The sequence below is a fragment of the Orcinus orca genome, chromosome 16, assembly GCF_937001465.1.
Source record: "Orcinus orca chromosome 16, mOrcOrc1.1, whole genome shotgun sequence".
NCBI classification, from domain to species: Eukaryota; Metazoa; Chordata; class Mammalia; order Artiodactyla; family Delphinidae; genus Orcinus; species Orcinus orca.
This window is the reverse complement of record NC_064574.1, coordinates 23,260,623-23,274,652: the sequence shown is the minus strand read 5'-3', so window position 1 is coordinate 23,274,652 and position 14,030 is coordinate 23,260,623. Positions and strand designations below refer to the sequence as shown.

Genomic DNA, 14,030 nt, shown 5'->3' with positions numbered 1-14,030 from the left:
TCGGGAGGAGCCAGGAGGCACTGCCCACCCAGGGACTGGGTGGCCAGGCAAGGAATCTGGACTCAGCTGTGCCCAGGGACCAGTTCCCAGGGGCTATAGCCCCTCTCTGGACCAATTTTTAAAAATTATTTTCTCCCATTAGAACAGTAATGAATGCTCATAAAGAACCTTCCAGAAGGTAATAAATTCTGGAGCATACAGAGAAGAAAGTAGACATTGTCCATGAAAGATAAATTCTCAAAACATTGCACACACATGCATTTACCCAAATGATTTCAACCCCCCTACAGCTTATTTTGTAATTGCAAAACATGAACACTTTTTTGTCATGTATGTCCAGATCTCCTTCTTTTTAACGGCCACATACTATTCCACTGCATGGAAGTAGCTTGACTTATTTATCCAATGCATTTTTTATGTGGATATTAGGTAGTTTCTAATTTTTTTTTTTACTGTTACCAACACACAGGATAATGGTTAAAAGTGCTGTGCACATTATTTACAATTGCCAAAACCTAAGTGTCCATCAACAGATGAATGGATAAAGAAGATGTGGTGTATATCTACAATAGAATACTACTCAGCTATAAAAAAAGAATGAGATTTTGCCATTTGCAGTAACATGGATGGACCTGGAGGGCATTACGCTGGGTGAAGTAAGTCGGACAGAGACAGACACATCCTGCAGGATATCGTTTGTGCGTGGAATCTAAAAATCACAGCAAACTCGTGAATGTGACAAAAAAGCAGCAGACCCACGTATACAGAGAACAAACTAGTGGTTACCAGCGGTGAGAGGGAAGGGGGGAGGGGCAGTATAGAGGTAGGGGATTAAGAGGTACAAACTATCAGGTATAAAGTAAGCTATTGTACAAGGACATGTTTTACAGCACAGGGAATATAGCCAATACTTTATAGTAACCATAAATGGGCTATATCCTTTAAAAATTACGAATCACTATATTACACACTTGTAACTTATATAACATTGTACAGCAACTATACTTCGAAAAAAAAAAGTGCTGCTGTAAAACTCAGTTGCTTGGTTCAAATCCCAGCCCAACTGTCTACCAGCTGTGTGAACTTGGATAAGTTATTTAAGCTCTTTGAGCCTTGACTTTTCCTGCTCTAAGATGAGGGATGTGATACCTTTGTCAAAGTTGCTGTGAGGGTCACATAAGGTATATGTGAAGCATTTGATAGCGCCTATTAAGTATTCAATAAATCTTAGCAATTTTTATTAATAATGCAATACACTTCTTTACACACGTATCCACCTCTGTGAATATTTCCATAGGCTACGTTCCTAGGAGAACTACTGGGTCAACAGGTAATAAGCACATTTTACATACTGAAAAACATCTGGATCAACTGTGAAACCAACATTCAAAGTACGGCCAGCTTTGTACCTCTGTTTCTTTATGTAGGTGTGGTTATGTGGGTGTCATGATTAATTTCACGTGTCAGCTTGACTGGGCCACAGGTCCAGATATTTGGTCAAATATTATCCTGGGTGCCTCTGCAAGGATGCTTTTGGAAGACAGTAACATTTAAACCAGTAGATTGAGTAAAGCAGATGGTTCTCTCTAATGCGGGTGGGCCTCATCCAATCAGTCAATGTACTGAAAGACCACAAAGGCTGACTCCCCTTGAGTAAGAAAGAATTCTTCCTTCCTGATGACCTTTAGATCGGAACTATATCAGCTACATATGCTGCACTGGAGCTATACCATTGGCTCTTCTGGTTCTCAGACTTTTGGACTTAGGAACTAAACCATTGGCTTTCCTGGGTCTTCAGCTTGCAATATAATAAATCTCTCTCTCTCTCTCTCTCTCTCTCTCCTCTCTCTCTCCTCTCTCTCTCTCTCTCTCTCTCCTCTCTCTCTCTCTCTCTACACGTGCACACACACACACACACACACACACACACACACACACACACACACATAACCACAAAGCCTATTGGTTTTGTTTCTCTGGAGAACTCTAATACAATGGGTGTGTTCAGTTTGTGAGAATTCAATAAGCCATATTCTTACAATATGCTCAGTATGTATATTAACCTCACAAAGGGTTTTCTTAAGTTAAAAAAAGAGGAATGAATATTTAAAAGGTTTTTTTTTTTTTTTAAATGCAGCCAGAGAGTATAGGGAGGTAAGGCACTCACCATACACTCCTGGGGGTTCTAGAAATTAAACAAAGTCTTTGGAAAGACAATTTAGCAACATTTATCAAATACCTTTAACAATTTACAGTCTTTTATTCTGGAATCCCATTTCTGCAACTCAAACGTAAGGAAATAATCTGCAATACGGAAAAACGCTTTTGTGTCAAGATGTTCACCACAGCATTACGTGTAATAGGGAAAAACTAGAAACCAGCTAAACATACAATATGTACAAATCACATGGGTCAATCCCACCCCATGCCACCTCTCTGTGCCCCCACCTACAACCCTCCTTCACTCCGTGCACTGCAGACCATGATACCACCCCTGACCACAGCTGACTGGACCAAGGGGTTACACTGGACTCAAGTTACACAAGTCAGTTTCTTCCTGAAATGTGGAATGGGGACAGAGGGATTTGAGTCAGTCTCCCTCAGGTGCTGGAACTGGAAGATGTTACAAAAGCAGAGTAGGCAGAGCCCACCTGGACCATATTCAAATATAACAGAGACAGAGGGAGGAAGAGGACATCAGAGAAAATGAAGCTCAGGAGAGAGGAGAGGGAGACAGAGCAGCCACTGGGGCCTTTGGGTCCCTGCCCTTGGGTTCCGTGAGATCCTCTGCAATTTCCCTTTCTGCAAAGCTAACTTACATGCGTCGTTTTACTAACATGCACATGATCCCTAACTAAATCTGAAATTGGTATCAGGAGTGGGGTGAGCAGCAAAACAGTCCCAGAGAAAATGGAAGCACTTAGGGATACAGTCTTGGTGAGGGCAGTGGTGTGCTGGTACATGTTTAATGACTAGTTTCCCAGGAGTAAGAGGAGAAGCCCTGATTTGCAGCATTTCCAATTTTCACAGAGTAAATCCTCCCATGCAGCATTTCTAATTTTCAAGGAGTAAATCCTCCCCTGGTGGCCGATCGCAAGGTACTAAGGTGACATCACTAAACACAGAGATGTACACGATTGGCTCTCATGAACCAAAGGAGCTGGCTCCCGCACACCACTGGGTAGCAGGAGGGCAGTGAGCGGCAATGCCTCTTCCCTGGAGGGGATGCTGGCAACGTCTGGGGTGTGGTGGCAAAGCAGGTGGGTATGTCACCATGCTCACCAGTCTCTTGTATTCAGACTGTGTGTCCATCAGGTCTGCTGTTCCAGGTCTGGGGCCTTCCAACCCCCATCCCAGAGCAGCACAAGGACCTTTTGAAATACACAAACCACATGCCTGAGTTTGAAAACCAAGAGTGGGACCTTATAAGCCAATCTCACCTCCCAAGAAAAAGGGCAGACCCCACCCACCTACCTCATTGGGAAGGACCGTGGCTCCATCTCCATCACGAGGGACCCCATCCTTCCCCATTTGGGGGAGCATGGAAAGCCTGGCCTCCTCGCTGCCGCCTGACTTGGCCGCCTTCTTGTTCAGAATCCTGGCCATGCCCTCCGGCTGGTGGTAGCTGGCGGGGGAGATGGGCTCCAGCTTCTTGGCGCCCTCCTCCCCGGGTACGGACGTGGGGCTTGGCGCCCGGCCACACACGTTGCGGAAGAACTCCTGCACGATGCCATATTTGGGAGGCTCGGGCTTGGCCCGGGCCTCGGACACACCCAGTTTCCAGACGGACTCGGTGCTCCCCGAGTGTTCCACCACGCTGAATAGGCTGGACAGCCCATCGTTGATGTTCCTCAGCACGGGGCTGTCCCGCGTGGTGGTGGAGCGGGCCCAGGCCGAGCCGTTCTGCTTGCCCTGGTGCAGGTTCCACAGGCTGCGGTCCTTGGCCCCGTCCAGCTTGGACACGGACCGCCTCTGGAGCTTGGGCGAGCCATACTTGGGCGAGCAGCACGGCCGCTCGATGCGCGAGTGCACTTTGTCCAGGGAGGAGGAGATCTGCTTGCTGCGCACGGACACCAGCGAGGAGCTGCGGGGTGACCAGCTCTTGCCGTGCAGGCTGCTGCGGGGCGGGTCGGTCTGCAGGCCCACGCTGACCGTGCGGATTGTCTGCGTGCCCACGCTGGCCAGGCCCACCGTCTGGCTGGACGTGCTCTTCACCTTCCGCTCCAGCGAGCCCGAGCGCATGGCCTGGCGCACGCAGTTGGTGATCTCCTTCATGTCGTCGCTCATGTTGCCCGACATCTCAAAGTCATGCAGGGCCGCTGGGAAGCCGGGCCCGGCCGCCGAGGGGCCGCCCCCGGAGCCCCCGTCCAGGCGCTGCCGGGAGAAGTTGCAGAGCCAGCGGCTGTAGGAGCTTTCCGCCAGCCCGTCCTCCTCGGCGGACTCTTTGGGCTTGGCTGTGGTGAAGAGGAAGCCGGGCTCGATGATGATCTTGCCCTCCCTGTCATGGACCACGGGGACGCCCAGGCGCCGGGCCACCGGGGGGCTGTAGTAGACGCGGATGCCCGTCTTGTCGGGAGCCGTGTAGCTGCGCTGCATCTGCCTCCCTGCCGGCTCCTGGCAGCCCAGGGCACCCAGGCGGTTGCAGTCACGTGGAGAGAGCCCTGGCTGTTCCGGGGCAGCCTTCTCCGGGTCCACTGGCTGGGGGCCCACAAAAGCAAAGGCAGGGCTGTTGGGCAGCTTCTTGCCCCGGGCGGCTTCCCCTGCGAGGTACGGGGAACAGTCCAGCAGACTTTCAAACTCTGACATGGAGGAAACAGATTTGGTCCTGGGAAGCGCAGAGGAGAAAGGGCAGAGTTAGTGGAAGATGCCTCACGCGGAGCAGGTACTCTGGTCTTCCTCCCTGGTCCGTGCACTTCGCAGGCAGGGGGCGGTGGGGCAGTGGGGAGACGGACCATGACGGTCCTGCTCACCTCTTGTGGAAGACGCTGTAGGTGCCCTGCCCCTCATCCCCTCCACACTCACACCTACACACGCAGCACTGCATCTCTGAGCACCTGCCGTTCTCCACTGGAGGGCTTTTTTCTGTCTGCAGGAGCACACTTGGCCTCCACCCACAGGAAGCTAGACATTCACATAGTTTATGGCCCTAGACACAGCCCTCAACAAACAATGAGTGGGGTTTGGTGGCTTGGTACCCGCCTCCCTGTGCCCCAGGTGGGAGAACTAATGTTCAGCTCTGGCTCCCAGAGATGCTGTGAAGCTGACCCAGTTGCCCACGTGTATCCTGGTTGATAATACCTCCTTTATGGTGCCTTCCCTACCCTGTCTCACTTCCAGGCTTTTCCTGGAATCCCCTCCCAAATATACCATTTGCACTTAAATCCTTGCCTCAACGTTTACTTTTGAGGGAACCCAATCTAGGACGCCATTTAATCTCCAGCCCAGACCTGGCACGTGCACTGCCTGATGACTGTCAGTGCCAGGCCTACGTGACAACATTGCACACGTCAGACCATTCAGTCCTCCGACAGCTCGAGGGGGCAATTCCTGTTATCCCAGTAGGTAGAAATGGGAAGCCTAGCCCAAGGGCACAGAGCTAGAAATGACAGTGCTGGAATTCAAATCCCACACTACCACTCCAGAGCCACCCTCCTATCCTGGGGCCCGGCCCCTGGGAGGTTCTGTTACCCTGAATCTTTTCATAATGGTTTCCTAATGGTGGAGACACGGTCCTGATAGCCCTAGGGGTTTTCCTGGCTATAGCACAGGGCTGGGCCCAGAGGATGCTGCTCACTAGTCCCAGGAATAGATGTCCACCTGGACTCTCCCAACTCCAGAGACAGGAAGAACCCCAAGAGGAGCTAAACAGTTTCTTTCCCAGCTAGGATATTCCAGGGCCCCAGTTTTCCACGCCCAGAATCAAAAAAAGCACAGGCTACAGTTTCCATCACCCAAACTTTCCCAGCTCCTAAGTGGCTTGGGGTCCATAAAAACCAGATCCCAGGGGACTTCCCTGGCGGTCCAGGGGTTAAGACGTCACCCTCCAATGCAGGGGGTGTGGGTTCAATCCCCGGTGGAGGAGCTAAGATCCCACATGCCTCCGGGCCAAAAAACCAAAACATAAAACAGAAGCACTATTGTAACACTATTGTAACAAAAAGCACTATTGTAACAAATTCAATAAAGACTAAAAAAATGGTCCATATCAAAAAAAAAAAAATCTTTAGAAACCATATCCCAGTGTTCTCCCAATTCAGCTGAGGTGCAGTGGTGGGTGCGCAGGGCAGAGGAAGAGAAGAGAGGCAAAGGGGCAGGGCCGCCTGCAGGGTGGGGCTGGGCGCAGAGCAGGGGGAGGGGCTACAGAGTGGAGCATGGGGAGGGGCTGCTAGCACCTCTTTAAGCCGGTTCCCCCAAGCTCAGCTTCGGAAACAGCCTCCTTGTTGTGGATCTTCTCACTGTGTGTCTGCCATAGAAGAGAGACAGGAAAGGGTCAGTCTGGCCACTAGCACACAGAGGGAAGGTAACAGGGGGTCTGGGTGGGAGCTGGCCCCGAGCCCCACGCACGAGTCTCCTCTTGTAGAGCAGGAGTGATGTCAGCACTGATCTAGAATGCCCATTGGTCAGTTTCTGGCTACAGTGCACCTACCCCCTCTCCACACACACATAGGTATGTGATGCAGGCATGGCCAATCAGCGGTCCAAGAGGGAACCCAAGGAAAGAGACTCTATTTAGAACGTATTCTGAATGTAGTGGCAGCAACAAAGCACCCAGTAGTCGCTGCTCAGCTGAAGGTGAAAGCAGTGACCTGAGGTCCTGCTTGGGGTTTGCCCCACCCTGGTTCAGAGACCTGCACCAGTTTTCTGACCCTGCATCACCAGCCCTTTTGAGCCCCTAATGAAATCCTCTCCTGCTTCAGTTCCCCAGAATTGGCTTTTATTGCTTCCTCAGGCTATCATGAGCAAGGGCCCATATGTTCACTCTTTGGTTCCTCAGTGTGTGGCTATATGGACAGTGCACCTGAGGCTTAGAAGCAAACTTCACTGATTGATCTCCACAACCAGGGCTGGGCTAAGGCAGAGAAAGTGATTCTCATTTTACCAATGAGGCAACTGGGGCCCAGAGAGGGAGAGTGACTTGCCCAGGATCACACAGCTCTTTGGAGGCTCTGCTTTTGAGAAAGCCACAACTGAAACACAGAGAAACACCTAGGCTTTGTCCCAGGCATGGAAGGACGGAGCTAACAGGGGGCTCTTGACAGGTCCCAAGGCTGGAACCATGAAGTAGAGACCTCAGGATTGAGGAGCCCAAGGGGGTGAGGGTGTGTGACCTGTGGGACAGGATTAGCATCCTCCTTGTCACATTCCCCACAAGTGAGAGACTTTCCAGTGTAGCCAGGAGCACAGCACATGGGCCGCCTGCCACCCCACTCACCTCTTTCCAGCTGTTGTCCTGCTTCTCCAGATCCGAGTGCTTCAGGACCCAAGGGTCAGCAGCCTTCTGCAGCTGGGCAAGAGTAAAGAAGACAGTCATGTGCAGGCAAAGATGGTGAGCAGGGCCCTATTCGGTGCAGGGCCATTCCCCAGGCTCCACTCTGCAGCCCAGATGACCCAGATCATGGACTCAGAGCCACCTTCCCAGTGGGCAGCAGCTCTGAATCAATGGAGTGGGTTTGACAAATGATCATGAAACCAACCACTTACAGGCATCTTTATAAGTGTCATTATATCAAGCACGGTAATAGTTGTTATTACCATGTTAATTCACGCCACAACGCCTGTAACAGCTACATCAGCAGCTGAATGACATCAAAGTGGTATCTCCACCTAGGTATGCTAAGCAGCAATTAAACTGAATGAGAGTGGCCTCTGCATTCTGTCAGGAACAGCTCTCTATGAAAGAGGCAAAGTGTAAATAATATGTATATTAGGATTCAATTAATGATTTACAAAAAATCTCTGAATGTAAATTTTTTTTTTTTTTTTTTGCGGTACACGGCCTCTCACTGTTGTGGCCTCTCCCGTTGCGGAGCACAGGCTCCGGACGCGCAGGCCCAGTGGCCATGGCTCATGGCCTGCTCCGCGTCATGTGGGATCTTCCTGGACCGGGGCACGAACCCGTGTCCCCTGCATCGGCAGGCGGACTCTCAACCACTGCGCCACCAGGGAAGCCCCCCCGCCCTTTGTTTTTTAAAAGGGCTTCAAATGCTTGGCTTTTATTTATTTATTTATTTATTTTTGGCTGTGTTGGGTCTTCATTTCTGTGCGAGGGCTTTCTCTAGTTGTGGCAAGTGGGGGCCACTCTTCATCGCGGCGCGCGGGCCTCTCACTATCGCGGCCTCTCTTGTTGTGGAGCACAGGCTCAGTAGTTGTGGCTCACGGGCCTAGTTGCTCCGTGGCATGTGGGATCTTCCCAGACCAGGGTTCGAACCCGTGTCCCCTGCATTAGCAGGCAGATTCTCAACCACTGTGCCACCAGGGAAGCCCTGAATGTAAATTTAAACAGCAAGAAAGGGAGGGAGTGGGTTGGAGTATGCTTTTGTAATATTTGAGTCTTATATAAAGATGAAGTCCTGACTTATACAATTGCAATAAAAAATAAACAAAGGAAAAAGTCACAGTGGAGCATAGCAGCTTGATAAGATAGGTGCATGTTAACTGTAGTGGGGTTGTAATGGTCAATGATTGTTTTTCCTATTTCCCCCTTTTGGTCAGAGGACTCTAATTTTCATGGGAAACCTGGCAGATCAGAGCCCTGTGGAAAAGGAAAACTCTCTTTCCATTGAAACTGCTAAGCTGTGAGGATATGAATACAACACTAACAGAGGCCATATTTGAGAACGGCTTGCTTCAGAATAAAACACAGAGGAAAGCAAGCCTGTGAGACTGGCAGAGAGGAAGACCTGGTCCCTACTGCAGTCTCTGAGCATACAGATCCATCTCTACCTGAAGGAGTCTTCCCCCTGGTCTGTGCCTATGGCAACTTCCCCCTTGTGGCTTAAGCCATCTTGGGCTGGGACAGACCTCACCTGGCTCAGGCGATTCTGCAGCTCCTTTACCTGCTGCTCCACCTGCTGCTTCTCACCCTGAAGCCGCTCCACCAGCTGCAGCTTCTCCTGGCCCCAGTTATGCTCACTGATCTGCAGCTGCCGTGTCAGCTCCATGACTGCACTGTAGGACTCAGCCAGGAGGTGCTGCTGTTCCTCCCGTTCCCTCTGCAGGGCTGCCTTCCAGTCGGGCCCTATCCGATCTCCAGCCCCCTTCCCAGCCTTCAGCTCCATCTGCGGAAAGAAGAGCAACCTGGGTGGCTGGCACCAGGAGGACCCTCCTCTCTGCCCTCCCTCGTCCCTCCCCGGGCACCAGCAGGGGGCAGGGGGAGGGTGCTCTCCTCAGAGGACCCCTCCCCCAGGAACCTCCATTGACCTCCTCAGTTAGAACTAAACGTTTCTCACAGTCAAGGCTTGTGTAGCACAGCTTCTACACACCAAGCTCTGTGCTAAGGGCTTTTCAGGCATTACCTATGCCCTCAAGAGAACTCGGCAAGATAACCACCATTGTCGATACTTTACAGAGGAGGAAGAGGTTCACAGAGGTTATTTGTCCCTGGTCACATAGCTACAGAATGGCAGAGGCTCCTAGTTATTGCTTCTCATGATATTTCATCAACACTTACCCATGTTTACCAGGGTTTACGGTTAGTGGGGGACATGCACAGTCACATAAAGAATGTGGGCAGGAATCACCTGAGCGTGATGGCTGTCTTGGCCCAAATCTTGGGGTGCAGGAGGGAAATGTGCAATCTATAGAATCAATGTACCCCACACCCCCAAGCTGTGGTCAGGTTCCCATGGCGGGAGGGACACCTGGAACGCCTGGGGTTGGGGGGGGGGCAGTGGGAGCAGGGGACACTGTGGAAGGTGCAGGTGGGGCGGGAGCTGTGAGATCAGCAGGGAGGGTTGGGAGGAGAGAACGGTGGCACCAGGAAGCCAGAAGTCTGAGAACTGGGAAGAAGGTGGGATCACGGTCATGAGGAGCCAGGAGGGCAGAGGTTTGGGGAGTGAGGGTCAGGTCTGCCACTGACTAGCTGGGTGACCTTGGGAAAGAAGCTTAACTCCTCTGTGCCTGCTTTGTCACTTGCCCAACAAAGATAATCAGGGTACCCACCTCTGAGGGGCCCGTGATACCTGGGAGGGCAGACTGCAGCAGGGGCAGCAGGGAGGAAGCTGGGCCCCGCAGAGTTCTGGCGTGGGGTAGGGGTTGGGGTGGTGAGAGCATTCTTTCTGAGCGGTAGGAAGCCCATCCCCTCACTTCTCAGGCCAGAGTGGGGGGCAGCACCTTGCCTCCAGGCACACAGCAAAGACCAAATATCCAGGACTCCTGGTTAAGGCTCCTTTGATCATCTGAGTTGTAGGGAGGGGAGTTCCCCAGTTCGGGTGGAGGGAGCAAAACAGAGTCAGGTAGCAGGGGCTTAAGGGGATCCTTATGAGGACAGCAGGCAGCAGAAGTCTGGGTGTGAGGATGAAGGATGTCACCAGGTGCAGACAGGCATTTAAGTGTTCCGGCCTCACCTGTGAGCTCATGGTGTGGCGGAGGTGCCTGTGATGTCCCCATGGCTCCTTTGCCAGTCCCTCACCTGCCTTCCCTAGCCCAGGGACCTTCAGTTCCCACTGTTTCTGGTACCCTTGCTGTGTGACTCTAGGCAAGTGTCTTGCCCTCTCTGGGCCACAAGGTAAGTGAAGGGGTTCCTATGCTTCTAGGAGCATGGCTTGGGCATCCTCCTCCCCAGTCTGACAGCTGAGGCCTTCGCAAAGAGGGGAACAAGGAGGGGGATGTCTCTGACAGGTGGGAGACTCACCAGGGCAGTATGGCTCTTGAGCTCTGCCCGCTCTGTCTCCCAGGTGGCCTTGGCCTTGGCAAACTGTTGCTGAAGCTCAGTCAGACCACGGCGTTCATCCCGAAGCAGCCAGCATAGCTCCTTCAGCGTCACCTTCATGTCGGCCAGTGTCTTGATGTACTCATTAGGCTGCAGATGGGGGCATGGCCTGGGTCAGGAGCTTTCGGAGCGGCAAGGAGGAGAGGCTGGGCTGGGAACTCATCCAGAGTCCAGCCTGGGACTCTACCAGGCCTCAGGCAAGTCCCACGACCTCTTCGGGTCATCTCCCCGTAAAACAGGCATGCCAAGCCCAGCCCTGGCCACCTCTTAGACTGACACATGACCCAGTCTCACAAAAACACAAAATTCTGTAGTTACAGCAATTATTCAACCTAAATCTGAGCTGGGCCCTGGCTTCTCTGAGGCTCTGCAGCATCTAGGCCTCCGTCTTTCTCCTTGCCCAAGATCTGCCTTCTCTGACCCACCGTAGGCCAGATGGGGAGTCTGAACCACGGAAGCTCCCTGACTGCACGACTTGGACCCAGTCTTCTCTCCTGGGCCCATGACCTGTTTCCCACCTGTAACCCAGCTTACTGTGGGTGCCCCTGGGAGCCTGACCCTACTGCTCTATACTACCCCGTGGCTTGATTTGATGGTTCCTGATCCTAGGCCACAAGGCCCTTCTTCATACAACTCACTCAAGCCTGATGTCCTTACCCCCACTATGCACATCCCAAGCTGCAGCCAGACTCAGAATACCTTGCCACATCTCTGTATATACAGTTCTCTTGGTACTGAATGGCCTTTTCCCTATTCTCTATTAGGCAAGCTCCTATTCATCCTTCAAAACCCACCACCTATGACCCCTTCTCTGTAATACCATCCTCTATACTCCAAACAGAATTAACTGCTCTCTCACCTGAGACTCCACAGTCCATCATCTGACCCTCTGTCACTGCCCTGGGGTGACTTACATACCCCATAGCACTGAGCATCTGGGGCCAGTGACCAAGCAATAACCCTCTGCCGCTCCGGTGCCTGGTGTAGGACTGGGGTCAGAAAGCAGCAAGATGTGATCACTAAACAGACAAAGGAACAAATGGACAGGACAGGACTGGAAATGGGCTGAGAACGCACCGTGTTTTGGGTCCAGCTGTCCCCCGTGCAGGTCTTGTTATCAGAATGCTGGGCGTTTAATTCTTCTTCCTCCATTAGCAGGTACAGCTCCTTCATGCTATTTACCTGTTTTTTAAAAACCACACTCAATAGCGGGTAGGAGGGTATCATGCCTGGGGGTCTGACCCTCAGGGAGAGGGGATACAGGCTAGTGGCCCAGATAGAAAGTGGGCTGCACAACCAGGCAGGAATAAAGAAAGGGCATTTATGGACCAAAAGTACCCCAGCTGGGCACTGATTTCCCAGATTTTAACTTTGAGCCCTGGGCACCGTCCTGGTCAAGGAGCACAGCTGGAGAGTCAGACCCTTCTACCCCCCCCACCATCTCTTCTGCCCCAAGGACCATGAGGCATCCCTGAGAGCTACTCCGAAATAGCTATGCTGTCAAGGTAGGCACTGTGGTTGGAATAAAGGGCCACAAGGCACCCTCATAATTATAGATAAGGGCAACCAGAGGCTTGGGTGGGCAGAAGGGACCCTTCCTGGGAGCGGAGGGGTCTGCTGCTGATGGATTCTGGGCAGGAGTCGAGAGCCAGCCCAGGAGACCAGGGTCTAGTTTATGACGGGAGTGAAGCAGAAGAAGTGGGTGCTCATTCACTATTCATTTCATTCATTCATTCATTCATTTGACAAATATTTATTGAACACCTACCACGCACCAGGCCCTGTGTTCAGAGCTGGGAATACATCAGTGAGCAAGACAGACAGAAGCCCTGGTCCCCTTGAGCTTCCATTCCAGTAGCAGGAAAACAAACAAATATGTGAAATATTGATACATGAAACATCATTAAATATATGGAATGTTCCATAATAAGTGCTATGGAGAAAAAGAGAGCTGGGAGAGGAGCTAGGATGTGCTGCACTGGGTGGTCAAGGAAGGCCTCAGAGAGAAGGTGATATTTGGGCAAAATCCTGAAGGAGGTAAAAAAAATAAGCCACGTGAATACGTGCAGGTTGAGAATTCCAGGTTAAGGTCACAGTAAATGCAAAGGCCCTGAGATGGGAACACATCTATTTGAGGAAGAGCGAGAGAGCCAGGGAGGAAGTGAGAGGTACGGGGACCAAGGCTGGTTGAACAAGCTTTGTAGGGACTTTGGCTTCTACTCTGGGTGACATGGGAGCCAGGGGAGGATTGTGCTGAGGAGGGACACTGGCCTGGCTTTCAGTTTTACGAGATCACTCTACCTGCTGTGTTGAGATAACTTTATAGGGTAGCGACAGAGCTCCATGCTGCACAACACCAGGGGGCACCATCCACGTGAAGTACACGCGGCCTGGTACCTCCCTGCTTTGAATAGAAGATGCTCGGTGGAAGGGTGCAAGGGCAGAGGCAGGGAGACCAGCTAGGAGGCTACGGTGATAATCCAGGCAAGAAGTAGTGATGGCTCAGATGGGGGTGGTGAGGGGGTAGGCAGTGCAGCTGGGTCAGATTCTGTAGATTCTAGATAGATTCGCAATGTGCAAGAAAGGCCATGTAAGCCAAGTGCCTGGACAAGCTCCCCAAGGAGGCAGGTGAAGGTCAAGGAGAGACGCGGCCTGAGGGCTGAGCCCTCGGGACTGTTGACGTTAAGGGGTCAGTTCAGGGAGAAAAGGAAGCGTCCAGCCAAGGAGACTGAGGAGGAGCAACGAGTGAGGTGGAAGGAAAACCAAGAGAGTGTGGTGAAATCAAATGAAGAGGGTTTCTGGGGTTCAGGGCAGGCACTGAGCCTGGAAATATGTGGGGTGGAGCAGGGCCTGTGTGAATAAATACCCAGTTCCCTCCCTGGTCAGAATCTAAACATACTGACTTTTGATTATCTGTATTATCTGTATACACAGGTGCACAATTCTTTCTCCGAAATTCTTTGGGCTGGGTGTGCTTGGAATTCAGAAGTAATCGGGATTTAGAAAGATAATATGTTACCTACACTGTATATTGTAAAACGGCCCCATCTGGTGAGATACCCTATGCTCGTGGACACCAATATTTCCCCTTCAAACATGT

At 51.7% G+C, this 14,030-nt stretch overlaps 1 protein-coding gene across 3 annotated transcripts in view; it reads right to left on the bottom strand.

Annotated features, from left to right (window-relative positions):
• The window catches only part of SOGA1 (suppressor of glucose, autophagy associated 1), a 73,044-nt gene that overhangs the window by 8,212 nt on the left and 50,802 nt on the right, over positions 1–14,030 (bottom strand). The window contains exons 9-15 of one of the 3 annotated variants that reach the window (XM_033433676.2): positions 12,008–12,112; positions 10,853–11,020; positions 9,027–9,278; positions 7,433–7,504; positions 6,393–6,463; positions 3,475–4,825; positions 469–3,371 (exon numbers count right to left, since the gene is read on the bottom strand). In XM_033433676.2, coding sequence (XP_033289567.1) covers positions 3,312–3,371; positions 3,475–4,825; positions 6,393–6,463; positions 7,433–7,504; positions 9,027–9,278; positions 10,853–11,020; positions 12,008–12,112 — 2,079 coding nt within the window. In that variant the 3' untranslated portion in view covers positions 469–3,311. Of the gene's footprint in view, positions 1–468; positions 3,372–3,474; positions 4,826–6,392; positions 6,464–7,432; positions 7,505–9,026; positions 9,279–10,852; positions 11,021–12,007; positions 12,113–14,030 lie in introns of those variants that run through there. The other 2 variants (XM_033433674.2, XM_033433675.2) reach the window with 2 other exon arrangements.